This window comes from Nelumbo lutea, chromosome 4 (assembly GCF_056320005.1).
Source record: "Nelumbo lutea isolate HS-2025 chromosome 4, American lotus-T2T, whole genome shotgun sequence".
In the NCBI taxonomy this organism is placed as follows: Eukaryota; Viridiplantae; Streptophyta; class Magnoliopsida; order Proteales; family Nelumbonaceae; genus Nelumbo; species Nelumbo lutea.
This window is the reverse complement of record NC_142687.1, coordinates 31562000-31580311: the sequence shown is the minus strand read 5'-3', so window position 1 is coordinate 31580311 and position 18312 is coordinate 31562000. Positions and strand designations below refer to the sequence as shown.

General features: G+C 41.4%; 1 protein-coding gene across 2 annotated transcripts in view; it reads right to left on the bottom strand.

Annotated features, from left to right (window-relative positions):
- LOC148854996 (sulfhydryl oxidase 2-like) overlaps positions 1 to 17510 on the bottom strand; it is a 39302-nt gene extending 21792 nt beyond the window's left edge. For both annotated transcript variants that reach the window (XM_088985271.1, XM_088985270.1), the window contains exons 1-4: positions 16978 to 17510; positions 4511 to 4535; positions 4335 to 4427; positions 3975 to 4153 (exon numbers count right to left, since the gene is read on the bottom strand). In XM_088985271.1, the coding sequence (XP_088841397.1) occupies positions 3975 to 4153; positions 4335 to 4427; positions 4511 to 4535; positions 16978 to 17180 (500 nt within the window). In that variant the 5' untranslated portion in view covers positions 17181 to 17510. The remainder of the gene's footprint in view (positions 1 to 3974; positions 4154 to 4334; positions 4428 to 4510; positions 4536 to 16977) is intronic.
- Positions 17511 to 18312: the final 802 nt, after the last annotated feature.

Below are 18312 nucleotides of genomic sequence, written 5' to 3'. Positions count from 1 at the left end.
ACAAGGGTCCGGGGGCGGAGCCCCCAGCCTAGCCACTAGACACAAAAAAAAAAAGCAAAAGCGTCAAATTTTCAAAAGGTACACGCCTGGGCCGAGGCACAAGGCACACCAAGCACACACCTAAGCGCACCAAGCGTGCGCCTTTTGAAAGGGCTGCGCCTAAGACCTGGGCAAGGCGCCTACCCTAAAATACACCTCACCTGTGCACCTAGGTGCGCCTTTTAAATCACTGGATGGTAAGGCAAGGATGGAATGTTGGCATATGTCTAGTAATCAGATTCCAATTTCGGAAAAAGTCCTTGTGCTTCAACTAGTGGAACTTCCCTTTAACCTCTAGAATGTGAAATACCCTTGAAAAGATTATCCAAACCAAGGGTGCAACACTAATAGCATATAACCTCCAAGATCTCCACACAACGAGAATTAGAACTATGGAGCTGAAGCCTGAAGAAGTTCCCAGATGCATTAACTTGTTTGCAGAAGGTGTCTAGCTTAAGGACTGGATTCTAATGGAAGTTGAAGCATCTCTGTGGGTGAAGCATACCAAGCAAGAAGACAATGGTGATTTCGAAGGATGGATTACACGTGGAAAGGAGAAGGCCGGCCAAGGGTCAAGGACTATCTACCAAACGTCAAAGGAAAATGAAGAGGTTGCACGCAAGTTAGATTGGAAATCAAAATCTCTCGAAAGCAGTGATCGAGGGACAGATGAGAAGTCTTATGTGGATGACATTCTCTGTGGGGCCACCTCATCTAGGACATCGGGACCACTAGCTAATACTAACTCAAGTTGGAAATGGACCAAACCGGTTCGAGGCCAATAGATGGAACTGGCTTTAGGTCTGGGGAGGGTGAGTAAAACCGAGCCAATTATTTCCTTAATCATTATGGCACTCGAGCAAAGGGGTCATCACCTACCTCAGACCAGCATGCCCGTCCGAAGAGTTGGGCTTTCCCAGAAGGAATCTCGAACGAAGATCAAGATTGTAGTGGCATCAGGCACAACAGAAGCTAGGAAAATCGAGTTAGGAAAAGAAAATTTGGCAAGAGAAGGTTCCTAGGGATTAATAGACCAACTTTTAAAAGAAGTGAAACAACAAGATTGAGTGTTTTGACGGAGGTTAGAGCTAGAAAGGGAGAAAGATGGATAATGGTGACCGCTAAATTCGATAAAAGTGGGAAGAAGAGGATTGTTGGCGAAATAGGAGCAAGCTTCGTTGATGGTATGTCTTCTTTGGCGACGAATATGGAGATTGTTCTCTCAGACCATGGGCTTTCAAATATGGCAACACAAGGCCTCATATTTGGATCTTAAAAACCAATTTCAATGATTCTAGATAAGAATATCACAGCTGGTTCTGAGAGGATGGAAGGGTGGTAGAGGAAGGTGGAAATAGGAACATTAGTGACGGTGTTGGAGTTGAGAGTGATGGAGAGATTGGAGGTGTAGTGGAGATCCATCCTTCGTAGGGTTGGTGCACTATGCTAGGAAATAGCTCTAGAAAGAATTAATACTTGTGATCAAATTCAAAGAAAGAAGCCTTTTTGGTGCTTGTCCCCGCATTGTGTACCCTTTGTAAAGCCAATGGTGAATCTTGTTTTCACTTACTAATATCCTACCACTTTGCTTCTTCTGTTTGGGAGTGGTTTCTCTCTTATTTGGTTGCAGGTGGACTCCCCCTTCAAGCACTCAAAGCTTCTTCGTCTATTTAGTTGGTAGTTGGATCAATAAAAGGGGAAGAATCATGTGGAGGTGCACCAGGGCAGCGGTTTGTTGGACAATTTGGGAGGAAAGGAACCAAAGAATATTTACCAAAAAAGAAAGAAGAAGAGAGACAATTATAGAAGTGATTACTCGGTGGCATAGTGGGTAAAGATAATGAGCTTATTTGATGATATTCCTCTAGAGACCATTGTGAACAACTGGCAGGAAATAGCAGCCTCAGCTCCAAGTAGAATTCTTGTTCATCCTTCATGGCATCCCCCAATGGAGGGCGTTATCAAGATCAACTTTGATGGGAGTAATGAAGGAAATCCAGGGCCGTCTGGGGTTGGTGGTGTTTTCAGAACAGAGTCAGGGTCAGTAATAGCTCTTTTTTCAGTTCCAATTGGGTTCGGGGATTCTTTGACAGCAGAAATTCTGGCTTTGTTAGAAGGGGTGAAAAGAGCTAAAGAGCTAAATATAAACAGGTTGATCATTGAAGGGGATTCACAAGTACTAATTGGCTGGATAGAGAAGGCAAATGATGGGTTATGGTCATACATTAATGAACGAAGACAATACAAGCTGTTAACACAAGGAATGAAAGTGCATCTCCAGTGGATTAAAAGATGTGCCAATTCATTTGCAGGCACGTTGGCCAAACAGGGGGTGGGAAGAAGCCAATTGTTTTGGGCTACATTGTAATTTTCTTTTGGGGGAGAGTTAATAGAGTTTACCTCCCCCCCCCAACCATTGTATTTAACCATTTTACTAATTTAATTAATGAGAATCCTCTGTTACTGATAAAAAAAAAAAAAAAAGATTGGAAGTGAGGAAATTTCAGGGTATAGTGAAGTGACCGGAAACCAGATTGAAAGCTACGCCGAGGAAGCTTTGCATTATGAGGTGAAGATCGAAAGGTTGGGCGTTGACTGTTGACTTGGGTCGAAGGAACAATCCTAAAAGGAAGGGGAACAAATTAATGAGATCATTAGCAAGAAATCGCGTAGTCTGAGAAATCATGACAAAGATTTTCTCTAGGTTGAAGCTCAGCCAGGCAGGAACATGCCCTACAAAAAAATACATATGACTTTGCAGGAGGAAAAGAACGAGAGGCAACGGGACATGTGGCATTGATTAGAGGGGGGCATCAGTGCAAGTTCAGTCATCAATCACCCTTCTGCCGAAGAAGCAATAGGAAAACAAAGTGAGTGGTGTTGACTCTGAATCTGATGCGAGACAGAAGCCGCAAAATAATGATGGTGAACCAGGTGAGGTGACCCACCAGAAAATAATGGATAGAGAGGTCACAATTGGGAAAAGCTTGGGTCTGTTTTTCTTTTTTTGGGTGGTGAGGAGTTTGCTAGAAGGGCTTTTGTGGATTTTGAGAGGAGAAGAAAAGAAGATAAAATGAGCAAAAAAGTTCCTAGGGAAGGAGGCAAGGTTTGGGATGAGGATGAGTCAACTTAGCAGAAAGGGGTTTGTGTTAATGGTCAATTAATGGGCTGATGGTCTATGTTTAACAGGGATTTGTATGGAACTATGGGGTCTTTTCCTTGTTCTTTGCTTGGAATTGATTGGGTGTTTTTTTGTTAATGGTGTGGTTGGTGGGTCTACAAGGGGTTGTTAAGGTTGCTCTTCTTCTCTCGGTGATATCTTATCACTTGTTTGTTGTATCTCTTTTTTTATTTTGATAAAATTTTATCTTTATTCTTCAAAAAACAATTTGACTCTTCTATCATGACCAAAAATTCCAACAAATAGAAAAAGGAGTTAAACTCCAAAAGGATATGGCACTCAATGGAAATCCTTGAGAATCGCCCATTCTTTCCCAAAAAAACTTAATAAAGTGTAGCCAAAAGTTCAAAAAGAATGGGAAATGTAATGAATAAGAGAAACCAAGTCCTAACCCATCTGGAACAAGCACAAAAGTTTTGGATATCCCAATTTATTGGGAATTGGGTTAAGTGATCATTAGTGAGTATCTTCTCTAAGAAAACTTTCAACATAAAGAATTATCCATTAATTAGGATGTTTGAAGCCTAAAACCAAACAAATGTTTGGATAGGGCCCAAAAGTTAAGAATAATTATAATGTGACTTGGATTGGGCCCATAATTTAAGAATAACAAAATATTATAACATCTAGAAACCACAGAAAAAAAATACTTATATATCACAGTAACGGCATGCTAGTTCCAGCCAGAATCCCACATTATTAGTTAAAGATACAAAAGATACACACAATATTATTTCAATTAAAAAAGTAATACCTTCCAATTTTCTTATTAATCCAAGAAAGCAAGCGCTCAGAAGTGCGTCCATCATCTATGGCATGTATTTCACTTTCCTTGTTGGATTCCCAACCACCAGAAGAAAATTTAGAAGGGGGCCCCCAAAGTAGCATAGGATAATGACCAACTGAAAACCTGTCGCAGAGCTTTGTATTTATCTGTGCTGCCACACATTTAAAAAGAGGAGGGACAAATCATCAAACTACATCTATTTTTTTATCAGTAACAGACTTTTATTAGGGAGGATAGACACATTCCAAAATATGAATGAACTCAAATTAGAGTTCTAAGAACAGGGGATCATAGATTTACATGATTACCAAATCCATGAAAGTATACCTTCAATGCACAATCTACTCTTGCCATGAGTACAATACCCGGATGTGCAGCATCAGGTCCATTAAAAACCCTCGCAACCCTTTCATAATGAGGCTGCACAATTTTTGCTTATTAAGTAAAATGTTAATCAATAATATGCATTAGGATGTAAACCTGAAAGTTATAGAAAATTTTACCTTGTAATTTCTGCAAGCAGGACACCTGGAAGACCAATAGTAGTACAGGGTTATAACTTCAAATTACAGTATGAAACAGTATAAAGTGAGGCATCTAAAGTAATCATAAACAACAGACTTATTCAAAACTATTATAGGAAATTAAACCTAATAATTTTCTCTCCACTAAGTTCAGCCCACAGTCTAACCAAAATCATTGTGCAGAACAAAGTCATTTACCCTATAACCGAACATTCTGGAGAAAAACCCAAATCTTTCATTAATGAGAAGGAAAAACTCCCTCAACAGATTTTTCAAGTACACAAAATCTGTACAAAAAGAGGATGAAACATACAGATTACAGAACTATCTCAAATTCAAGACATCACAATTTTCATAAAATATAATCATATCTCACTTTGAGCAAAAGTATTGGAATTTGAAATGGTTAAAGCTCTTAAGACAGCAGACCCACGAAAATATGGTTCTTTCAGTTTTCCCTATAAGAGCTTCCACCAGCTGAGCAGTATTCTTGAACACCCTACTTCTGTAGACCAGAAAATAGAAAGAGGAGTCAGCTTCCACAGAATTTTGCCTCTTGAGCTAAAACCAGGGAGAGACAAAGAGGATACTAAGCTCTGCACATCACCAGGTATCACCCAAACACTTTTTAACAACTGCAAGAACTGAGTCCAAGCTCTGTAGGAGAGTGGGCACAGCAGGAGTAGGTGTTCCTTATTCAGCAGATTCTAAGGTTGAGTCACTTGTGCCGCAAGAATAGTCCATCTGCATCCCTCTTGCAATCAGCTAAACTCTAGTGGGAACTTACGGTGATCATCCAAATAAAGAAGGTTAACTTAACAGGTGCTTTTGAAGGCCAGATCCACTATCAAATAACTAGGTCTCCATTGTGGACTGTAACAGATTTGTAGAAGAATCTGACAGAATATTCCATAAGGCCAGACTCTAAAAAATGCTGGTAGATACAGATTTCCCCCTCCTCGGGGGTCCACGGCCTATCGTCCACATCGGGGACCCTCAGGCTTTAAGACCGACGTATATGGAACCTCTTCGCCAGGGATTTGACCTGGCACACATCCAAGGAGCTATCAAACTCCAAACGTAGGACACCAGCATCAGCCACCCTTCGAGCAGCACTCCCCTCTATTGGTACGGCGACGAGTTCCATGGCATCACCCTCGGAGAGAGGAGATCCCTCAAGCTCCCTCGGCAACGCTGAGGCAGCGCTTTCATGGGGAGAGCCATTTACCCGGTGACTGCCCTCAGAACTCCCCACCCCCTCTCCCTTGTCTTCTCTAAGTTCTTTAGCTGTAGTCCCCCATCAACGAGAGATGGCCGTTTTGAGGGAGAGCTCCCTCCCGAGATGTTCGGGAGTTCATTGCACTCACCATCCCCATTTGTTTAAGTCTCGACAAAGTTTCATCAAAGTTATCAAACCCTGATGGTCCAAAATGGTGACAGATGGCCTCTGTAAATTCCGTCCACCCAATCTGAGGGTTAGAACGTCGATACCACTAAAGCCATTGGATGGCCTCCCCCTCCAAATGAAGGTTGAGAAGTAATGAGAAGTAAAGGTATAAGGGGTCCCCTTGCCTTATATCCAAGGCTCCCTGCTTCTTAGGAATCAAGGAATGAAGGTTGAGTTTGCAGCCATTGTAAGGGTAGCATTTGCATGAAAATCCTTTATCACCTCCATAAAATCGGCACCTATTATATGGCAACATCTCTTTTAGAAATCCACTAGAAATTTATTACGACCCGGGGCTGTCTCCTTTCATTTCTTTGACACAAGAAGTGCTTCTTCCTAGGACAGCAGCATTCAAGTTCGATTTGCCTTAGGTCTTGGGGTTAATAAAAAAGAAGAAGAAAAAGGGAAAGAAATAAGGAGAAGGATAACAATAAGGAAGTTGCTTCTGTCATGTATTTACCCATAGAAAACTGCTGGTAAAGATAATTCACACTATTAGTGTTTGGTCTGCTTGTTAAACTGATAACAGTCAAGAAAGAGAAAAGAGAGGAGAGAAAGAGAGAAAGGAGAAGAGCAGAAGGGAAACAAGGAAAAAAGATTCTGGTTCGAATGAGAGAAAAAAAAGTTCACTCTCCCATTCGGCCAGATGTATTTTATATTACTAAAATAATGTGGAAAAGTCACATATGCCCCTACTTAAGTTAGGGACATTAAATCTAATATAAACTTACACATCAACACCTAAACACAAGCACAAAGACAAAATTACCCCTACATACTTGACACTAACACTCCCCCTCAAGCTGGTGAGTATATATCATATAATCTCAACTTGTTACATATGTAGTCCACTCTCCCCCGACTCAACCCTTTAGTAAACAAATCTGCCCACTAGTTCCCTGTGTTGACTTATGCAATGTCTATCACTCCACTCAACACCTTCTCTCTAACAAAGTGGCAATCAACCTCTATGTGTTTAGTTCTCTCATGAAACACCGAATTAGAGGAAATGTGAACTGCAGCCTGATTGTCACAGTAGAGCTTCATTGGAGTATCAACGGTGTACCCCATCTCCTGTAGAAGGTTCCTTAGCCACACTAATTCGCAAGTAGTATGTGTCATAGCTCTATATTCTGCCTATGCGCTGCTTCTTGCCACCACTATCTACTTCTTGCTTTTCCATGTCACTAGATTACCCCCAAGAAAAGTGCAATTGCCTGTGGCAGATCTCCTATTAGATACAAAACCGGCCCAATCAGCACCAATATATCCTTCTATTTCAAGTTTTCCACCACTTCTGCATATCAAACTGTGATTAGGAACCCCCTTTAAATACCTTACAATCCTTATAACCGCATCCCAATGTGGAAACAAAGGTTTCTGCATGAACTGACTTACCACACTAAGCTTGGGTTCAGTTTACCTACCAGCCGCCGGTATTTGCTAGGGTCTTCAAACACTACACCCATATCACTACCTTACAATCCTTATAACCGCATCCCAATGTGAAAACAAAAGTTTCTGCATGAACTGACTTACCACACTAAGTTTAGGTGGTTCAGTTTACCTACCAGCCGTCGGTATCTGCTAGGGTCTTCAAACACTACACCCATATCACTACTCAGCTTAGTGTTTGTTTCCATAGGAGTTTTAGCTGGTTTAGCACCTAACAAACCTGTTTCTTCAAGCAAATCAAGAGCATATTTCCTCTTACACAAGTTAATACCATGCTTGGACCTTGCTATTTCTATCCCTAATAAATACTTCAATTTACCAAGGTCCTTTGTCTAAAAATGTTCCTGCAGAAAGATCTTCAACCTGTCAATGCCCATTTTATCATTTTTGGTAATGACAATATCATCTACATATATCACTAATAGGATCATCCCTGCCTGAGAGTCATGACTGAAGACGGAATGGTCAACTTGACACTGTTTCATACCAAACTTCTTTACTACCTCGCTAAATCTACCAAACCATGCAAGAAGGCATTCTTGATATCAAGCTGATAGAGGGGCCAATCATACATCGTAGTAAGAGAAATCACAACATGGACTGAACCAATCTTAGTAACTGAGGAGAAAGTCTCTGTGTAATCAATACCATAGGTTTGGGAATACCCTTTGGCAACCGATCTAGCTTTCAGCCGCTCTACCATCAGGTAAGTACTTAACCATATAAAACCACTTACAGCCAACAGCCTGCTTACCAGGAGGAAGAGTGGTAAGTTCCCGTGTATAATTATGAGCCAAAGCTGAGAGTTCTTCCATTGCACGGCACCATCCTAGAGAGGCAAGGGCTTCCTGGACATCCTTAGGCATAACAACAGAGGATAATAAAGAGATAAACTGGCAATGGGAAGTGAAAAGGTGAGTCAGTGAAACATAATTAGAAATAGGATGAAGGGTACAACTACGCTTACCTTTCCGCAAGGCAATGAGAAGATCAAGATCAGATACTGGGGTCGGGGCTGGTGTGGTAACAGCTGCCGGATCTGTCAACGATGATGAAACTGGAGGAGGTGTCTGTACGTGTGGGCGATGTGTATACATGTGATGGATTGGTGGTCGTTCAACAGGTGGTGGCACCAGAGCAAAGACTTGGTCACTGTGGGAACAAGAGGAACAAAAACCACAACTGGAAGAGGAAAGGGAGGAGGTGATGAAGAGGAAGAAACACCACCGGACCCCAAGAAGAATGGTGTAAACTCAAAGAAAGTAACATCAGCACATACAAAGGAATATCGAGAGATAGGGTGATAACACTTATACCCTTTCCAAGTCCAAGAATAGCCAAGGAAGATGCACTTAATAGACCATGCATCTAACTTCTCCATTCTTGGCCCCAGATTATGAACAAAACAAACACATCCAAAATCTCGAGGAGAGAGGAAACGGAGACAAGGTAGGAAACAATGTGGTGAATGGGGAATGACCATCAAGGATAGACGTGGGCATCCAATTAACCAAGAAGTATGAGGTAAGCATTGCACCACTCCAAAAGGTTTTGGGAACATTCATGTGATGCACGAGGGACCGAGCTGTTTCCAAGAGGTGACAATTCTTTCTCTCAGCCACCCCGTTTTGTTGTGGGGTGTAGGTACATGAAGTCTAATGGATAATGCCATGTTGGTCTAGATAGTCCTGAAATGATGAGAGATTCACGGCCATTATCAGAACGAAAAATTTTAATGTGAACACCAAATAGGTTGCAAATCTCAGCATAAAACTTTTGGAAAATGGTAAACGATTCACTTCTTGCTTTCATTAAATAGAACCACATCATCCTTGAATAATCATCAACAAAAATGACAAAATATTTATATCCATTGTATGGCATCACTTTATATGGACCCCAAACATCTGAATGAACCAAAGAAAAAGGACTCAATACACGATTATCAACTCTAGGACTAAAGGGAACACGATGATGTTTCCCCAACTGACATGACCCACAATCCAAAACAAAAAGATGACTCAATGAAGGAACCAAAGACTTCAAAATTTTCAGTAAAGGATGACCAAATCAACAGTGCCACTGGAGAGTTGTTGACGTACTTCCATCAGCATCAAGATAATACAATCCACCAGCTTCATGCCCTCTACCAATCTTCACCCCGTCTTGAAATCCTAAAAAACACACGAAGATGAGTAAAAGGTAATAGAGCAAATAAGAGACTTGGTCAACTTACTAACAGACATAAGATTAAAAGAAAATTTAGGGACATACAAAACTGAGGATAAGGACACAGGGTCCAAGTCAACATTACCAACACCACAAATGGAGGATGTGGAACCATTAGCAAGGGTAACAAATTGTGATATTGACCAATGAGAGAAGGAAGAAAACACACCTGAAGTTCCAGTCATGTGATAGGAGGCTCCAAAACCAATAATCCAGGGATGGGGTGTGGATGTCAGACAAGCCATAGATGTGGCCTATACTAGCCTCTCATACTCATCACAGGGAATACTCATCATCTCCTTCCCAGCAACATCTGTGGATGTTGAAGGTACCTGATCAACTAAATGGCTCTCCTGTTTGAAGCTATTGTCACTGGTTACGGCATGATTGGCCCAAGTTGAAGGTGGACCATGCAAGTCATAGTAATAATTGATTGTATGTCCATCCATACCACAGCGTGTACACCTCCTTGGACCTGAACTACGTCCTCTGCCACGGGCTCCCCCTGAATCTTGACCTCCAGTACGACCACCACCACGGTTATATGTAGGTTCAGTACCACCACTTCGGCCATATGTCGGTCCACTACTACCACTACAACCAGACTGAGCTCCCCGAGCTCCACCTCTAACACCACGGCCTTTAGATACTACTAGGGCTGATCTATCGAAAATATTAGGGTTCTCGGTAGATCCAATGGAAATCCTCGTAAGTCAAGCAAACACCTCTTCTAAGGAAGGGAGAGCTGACCCTCCTAGTATCTGAGCACGCAGTGGTTCATATTCAGATTTCAGCCCCACCAAAAACCGAGTGACATCAAGTTGTTCTCTTTGTTGTTGCTGAATTTTGACATCATAAGTGAGGAGGTGATAAACATTCAAATCATTAAGAATGTTTCTCATACTAACATAGTACTCCTCAAGACTCTGATTACCCTGTTGTAGATTAAACTATTCCTGATACAACTGATATACTTTGTGTTGTCTTGACCAGAATACAGTTTCTTAGCATGGTCCCACACTTCTTTGGCAGTATCAAGGAACATGAAATTTATACTAATCTTGGGTTCCATACTATTCCATAACCATGTGATGATTTGTGCATCTGCATGCTCCCAATCATCATACTCAAAAGAGTCAGCAAAAGGTTTTTCATCCCTTATGTGCTTCACCTTCTTCTTTGCCTTAAGAAAGACTTCTACAAATTTGGCCCAAGGTACATAATTTTCTCCATTCAGCTTAATGGAGGTCATTTGAACATTCAGGTAGTCAGTAGGGACCAATCACACTAATCTTGTTATCACTGTTGTCTCCCATTGTTGAATTCAGCAAACTACATACTAGATCACACTACACCCTGATTTCAGCACTTACTACTGCTGCAAATTGCACTCTTTACACCACAAACCCAACTCCACGATTGCTTGAAACTTCCCAACACTGTTTGAGGAACACCCCCCCCTTTGAATCACACTAAAGGGTGCACAAACCCTAGCCCTCTACAAACTGAAATCCCACCATACAGTCTGAAATAGACTTCTCATTTGATTTACACCAAAAAAAAATGCATAAAACCTCTTACCCGATCACTGAGAATCAGACCACACAAGACACTCATTGCACCACATGAATCAGCCCTCTTCTCTTCATCGTATAGGGGAGGGCTTCTTAGAAACTGCAGCAACCGACCACAAACACCACAACTGGAGGAATAGAAACCTCCAAGGGAAGAGGGCGATCACTCCTTTTCAGCCCTGTCCCTTATCTCTAGCTAATGGCAAAGAAAATAAGAGAAAACCCTAGGCTGGGTGCACAGATAACAGAATTTTGGGCAGATCCGATTTGCTCAATTTAGCTTTGATACCATGTTAGTGTTCGGTCTGCCTGTTAGACTGATAACAGTCAAGGAAGAGAGAGAAGAGAGAAGGAGAGAGAGAAAAAGAGAAACAAGGAGAAAAGATTCTGGTTCGAATGAGAGAAAAAAAGTTCACTCTCCCATTCGGCCAGATGTATTTTATATTACTAAAATAATGTGGAAAAATCACATATGCCCCTACTTAAGTTAGGGACATTAATCTAACATAAACTTACACATCAGCACCTAAACACAAGCACAAAGACAGAACTACCCCTAAATACTCGACACTAACACACACAATCTGAAGCACGAAAGGGCTATAGTAGCTTGTATCACATTTTGAACATTGACACTCCCCCAGATCTGGATGTTTGTCCCTATATGTGTGTAAACTTTGGGATCCTCAGACGATTTTATCTTCATGTATGATCTCTTTAATAAATATGACAGAAGCATGATCTAAAAGAATTTTGATGTGGACGCGTATTGGGAGCAACAGCAACAATGATCCGGTGTTCTCATCCTATCCAATTCGACAGCAACAGTCTTATCCATTCAGCAAATTAGATTAGACTATCTTGTTATTCTTATCTTATTAAGTTAGTAGATTAGGTTATCTTATCTTATTAGATTAGGATTAAGAGAGATTATCTTATCTTATTAGATTAGGATTAAGAGAGACTTATCTTATCTTATCAGTCTTATCTTATCAAGATAGAGTTGGAGGTCTCCCTATTTAGCAAGGAGTCTCCCTAAGAGCAGGACTCTTGTAATCTCCTATTTAAGGAGCCACTATTATTGAATAAAGGCATCCAAAATTTCAGTCAAGAGAAGAGTAAAGGAGAGTTAGGGTGACCTCTTGAACAAATCACCTTTAGGGCAGCAAGATAGGTTCTTCAAGGAAAGGGAGGAACAAGGGAAAACAGGAGGTTTTCCCCGTGGACCGACCCGTGACAAGATCCTATTTGCGGGCCCATAACAATTTGGTATCAGAGCAAGACGTCATGGGTGATCTGGAGTAGCTGTCGTCCAGGGTCCACAAACTCAAGCACCGACTCATGGAGACCAGCTCGGAAGTACGGGAAATCAAGGACGAAGTCAGGGAGCTACGGCGTCTGATGGAGTTATTCCTTTCTAGCAAAGAGAGGAACACAAAAGGGGTGACAGCCACTAGCAGCCGCCAACCAGATCTGGCGGAGTCTTTCGGCGAACAACAGTTCGGCAACCAAGGGGCTGCAATCATCCCCAAGTACAGCAGGTTAGAATTCCCGTCGTACAACGGCAATGGAGATCGCTTGGGCTGGCTGTACCAGTGCGAGCAGTTTTTTTGAAATCAACGGACAGACGACCGGGATAAGGTAAGCCTAGCCGCCTTTCACTTAACAGAGGAGGCGCAACTCTAGTTCTATCGATTAGAACAGGAATACCAAACCCAATTCAAGTCCTACTGCCTTCTTAGATTTGGGCCCCCACTGACAAGCAACCCCTTAGGCGAGCTGATTAACCTTAAACAAACCAGCACGGTGGTAGAATACCAGTGCCAGTTCAAGACCCTCCTCGCGAGGGCATCTTCAGTGTAACCGGACCAACAGGTAGACATGTTCACCGCTAGGTTAGCAGAACCCCTACAGGTGGACGTGGAAATGCAGAGTCCCCACAACCTGGTTACAACCATGAACATAGCTCGCGCCTTCGAACGCAAACTACAAATCAACCGCAGAACCTTCACTATGGGGCGGCCTCCATCAGCATGGGCATCCCCAGAACCACTCGTAATGGCTCCATATTCAGCAGCCAGCCAAGAACGGAAGCCACAGATGAGCAACAATTCTAGATCAACATCCAGTGTGGGGAGAAGCGTCGTTGCACTCCCTATTAAGCACTTGTCCAGGGCTGAGATGGCAGAACGCAGGGCAAGGGGACAATGTTTTGATTGCGATGAACTCTACTCAAAAGGGCACAAGTGCAAGAGACTTTTCTGCCTCCTAGTGAAACAAGAGGAAGATGAGGATAAACCCTCTTCATTGGAACCCAATCCAGGAGGGCAAAGTCATTCCACCTATCCGGGATTCCTTTGACGGTGTTTCCCGACACCCATCCTGAATTCGAGCTTGAGGACAAGCTCGTAGTCCAAGAGGGGAGTAATGATGCGGATGTGTATTGGGAGCAGCAGCAACAATGATCTGGTGTTCTCATCCTATCCAATTCAGCAGCAACAGTCTTATCCATTCAGCATATTAGATTAGACTATCTTGTAATTCTTATCTTATTAAGTTAGTAGATTAGATTATCTTATCTTATTAGATTAGGATTAAGAGTGATTATCTTATCTTATTAGATTAGGATTAAGAGTGATTATCTTATCTTATTAGATTAGGATTAAGAAAGACTTATCTTATCTTATCAGTCTTATCTTATCGAGATAGAGTTATCTTATTATATTAGGATTAAGAGAGATTATCTAATCTCCCTATTTAGCAAGGAGTCTCCCTAAGAGCAGGACTCTTGCAATCTCCTATTTAAGGAGCCACTATTATTGAATAAAGGCATCCAAAATTTCAGTCAAAGAGAAGAGTAAAGGAGAGTTAGGGTGATCTCTTGAACAAATCACCTTTAGGGCAACAAGATAGGTTCTTCAAGGAAAGGGAGGAACAAGGGAAAACAGGAGGTTTTCCCCGTGGACCGACCCGTGACGAGATCCTATTCGTGGGCCCATAACAAATTTCCTCTTGTGATTCATCATAAGTATTATTATTATCATGATATTGACAAAAGGTAATCTGTGCCAACACTAGATTTTTCTCCAGCAATATGGTTTAGGTGTTACCAATGAGATCTAGGACCCTGCCAACTGCATCATGTTGAAATGAGAAATACTCGTAATTCACTTCCAAGGTTTCCCCCAGTTCAAAGTTGCTTAGATAAAGGAAACTATTTCTTATTGGATTGTGACTTAATATGACCACCCAACAGCCATGCATAAGGTAATGCACTAGTCTTTAACAATAGAATGGAAGCCACTAATCACCGCCACCCACCTTGTATCAAGAAGGCCATTTGCCCAATGCCGGTCCCAACCATCAGGGGTCTTGAGAGTCCATCCTGGGATAGAAAATGCTTCGTTTATTGTACACTACACTTTATGCTTGAAGAATAGCCATTATGGCTTTTCCCATGCCCATCCTTGTTGGGGAAATGGAAATTGTGCTACTCGTATCCTTTATGTAAGGGGAGAGAGAGAGAGAGAGAGGGGGGGGCCATTACTAGGAATAATGGTAAAATACTAGGCTGACAAACATGAGAGGTGACTGGTGAGAATGCAAATCCAAGTCTAAGAGAAGCCATTTTGTGCCCAAAAAAAATTACCAAAAGAGGTTAGGTCTGCATCCAGTCCACCCCTCCCAAGACCCTAGATAGCTTGGACCAACATTGGGTAATGGACATTTTTAAAAAAGAGGGGGAGGGAGGGAGAGAATTATGCAGCATTCATTTCCTTTTCTTTTTACTTTTCTTTTAATTTAACAACAGTGCAACATGTATGAGATTATGCTATAAGAAAAGTAGTAAGATGTACAAGATAGACATTAAGAGTAAAGCCACTCCCAAGCTGCATAAACTGTACGGCCATGTAAATATATATATATATATATATATCGAACTTCCAGACCTAGAACATGAACATGCTTGGTCCAGGCCCAGTCTGAATTACGTGCTGGTTTGACGTGAGTCCGGAATGGGCCAGGCTGGTCAATGAACTCAATGTAGGCCCAAAATAATCAACCTTAAAGGCTCCCCAGCATCCATCTTGGAGATATGGTTTGGGAGAAAGTAAGTCAAACCTACCTGTGTAAACAGAACAACTCCTGTGAATACCTCCTAATCTGCATGACCAACTACTCATCCTTAGCAAGCAAGGTGCCAACCAGCAGGTTGGTAAGGTCTCCTGTTGGTCGTAGCGGAGACTAGGTATCGAATCCCACTTGCACCTAGGTTGGGAGAGGGACTACCCCCCCCCCCCCCAGTTGTATAGCCCTTCAAAAGAATAAAAAAAAAAAGTAGTCATCCTTAGCACAGAATCCACCGCTGTACCCTTCCTTACACTCACTAATAACCCCAATTTTACCAATCTAAGCAACTTCTTACCCAGTTTTTCCTAGTGGACCACTGATATAACAAAAAAAAACACCCCAGACAAGTTTGCACTGACTCCAGACCTAGTCCACCAATGCTTAGACATAAGGGTGCAAGTCAGATACCCAATCTGAAGAATTTACAATAAATTGGGGCTGGGCCCCTTCAAATCTTAACAAGTGCTCAACCCAAACCTGCCCAAGTTGTCAAGCTGAGCTCGAGTTTGCACTCTTATAAGACCAAAATCTTGTTCCAACTGTTGTTGAGCTTAAAACTCATGATCCATTTGATCATCTTTTCTAATATCTGGCATTATTCTTCATCCTATGCATAACAAACTGAACTCCATATACATCTTTAAGTATATAAGAACTTCTCAAAAATGATTGCATACTAATGCTCCCTTGATCTATCTTAGATGTCAGATCCCCAGTGAGAAAAAGCCCTTATTTTAAGCACTGAACCTGTTCCAAACAAATAACAAACCATTTTTAAGGACACCAACCATGAACTGAATTTGACCCGCTTCATTCATTTTTACCTGAGCATCCTGATCAAGCTATCAAAACGTTTCACACTTCACAGCATTCACATTCTCCAGATTGTTCCTCCTCAACCATATCATTGATCTTATCTTGCTTGTACCCCTCCAGTGACTCAATATCTTTTCACCATAAGCGAGCGAGTAGCCCATGGAATCATTACAATGTTAATTCTCAGTCTGTTGCTGCCTAGCTAACTGGGTGAGGCACCAAAGAAATTCCAATTGATCGAATACATTTTTTTTTTCTTATTTTTTACTCCAATGCTTTGTTTGTATATTTGCCCTTGTTTATAGATCTCTAAATATTACTCACTAAGTTAACAAAGATAAATTAGTAAATAAAGATCTCGTGTGGTTTATCATATCTTGTCGACACAAGTAAGCAGCCCATGGTGCAAGTGCCAACTCGCAGTCTGCTGGCTATCTAGCTAACCTGGTCAGGCAGCAAAGAAGTTCCAACCGATTGAATACAATCTTTTCTCTCTCATTTTTTATTCTAAAATTGCCTTTGCACACCTTCCCTCGTTTATAGGCAGTTAATAGAAGCTAGATAGTTCAGTAATTTTTATATGCGTTGTTAAGTAAATTAAGAAAAATAATAAAAATAGTATTTTTCCAATTCAAACTCGAGATAGGTGAAAGATAAGATCTTCAATGATACATGGACGATAAAGTTCATATGAAGGCCAAAAAAATTAAAACATAATATTCCCACTGCTTCAAAATCCATAGTGAATTCTATTTATGATGAACAACATATGAAATGGATCAGGATATACACACCAATGAGCGAAGAATTCAACGACGGCGAACGAAGCCGGAGAGTCCCTGAGAACTTTATCGAAATTAGTGATATTCAAATCTACCGCGGCATCGGGAGGATCAGGATCACCAAGAGAGCGAAGAATCGACCGAGATCCGATAGAAATAGATGATACTCCGAAGCTGAAATAAAGTAGAAGCAAAAGCAAAAGAATTGAAGACATAGTAAAAATCCGGTCGATAATAGACTGGTACACAAAGAAGCTTTGCTAGTGGCTTAGAGGAAAACTTTTGATGGAATTAGGGTTTTGAGTAACGCCGTTGACGGAAGAGAACTGAAGATTCAAATATAAGCTTCTATGGAATTTTTAGCCTGATTTCTTTTAGGTCGAAAAACTGACAAACGCCTGCGTAAGTTTTGAAGGTTGAAGGTTGAAACTTCAAAGGGGGATCCGTTGTTTTCCATTTTCGGGTTGCATGAACATGAGTAATAATCACCCGGGAAAATTAAAAAATAAAATATAAAATATAAAATAACCAACAGCAAGAAGTGCGTATTACGCATCCCTTCTGCATTCTTTATAAAATCTAGTGAACATCTGTTAAGGACTTGAGGGCGTCTCAGCATATGAACCGTCCAAATGTGCCTTGTGATTGTTGGTACGAGTCATATCAGTCCTGGGTCAAGCTTTAAACGGATCCGATAGTCAGGATCAGGCATAAGTAATGGTCCTCGAGACAACTTAGCAAAACTGATGGATGGGCCACTTTCACCCAAAGTCCAACTACTTTTTATTCCCCTCTGAAGCAGTTGCGAGTTGATGGCCCACCAATAAGTGATGTGAGACCGGATCGAGGCCTTTGAGTCTTCATGGCCTACAGACGGCCCATCACACCAACCAGCACAGCAGGTTTAGTGTCAATCAAACCTGCATGACTTCACCAAAGTCCTGATTTTCATGGTTTTCAAAACCGGATCGGACAGGAAGGTCGGACCGGAAAACCGGAATCAATCATTTCTGTTTTTCCTCAAAACCATTGATTTTGGTCAATAAATCGTTGAGCTGACTGGTTAACTGTTTGAATGGTTTTGACCGTTTTCTAATTTTTTTATTTTTTTTATTTTTTTTCTCTGAATGGGCCAATCATTCGGGTTAAATGATTGGACCATTCAAACTGATAACCGGATCCTAACCGATTCAGTCACTAATTCGCTTTTTAAAACCATGCTGATTTCTGCCAAGTTATCTGAATCTGATTAATTGACACAACTGATCCAAGCAGATTGGTACATCTTATGGGAGGCATGACTTTCCTCTGATGTTTTGGGCAGTCCTTTGTTCTCATTTCTTCCGC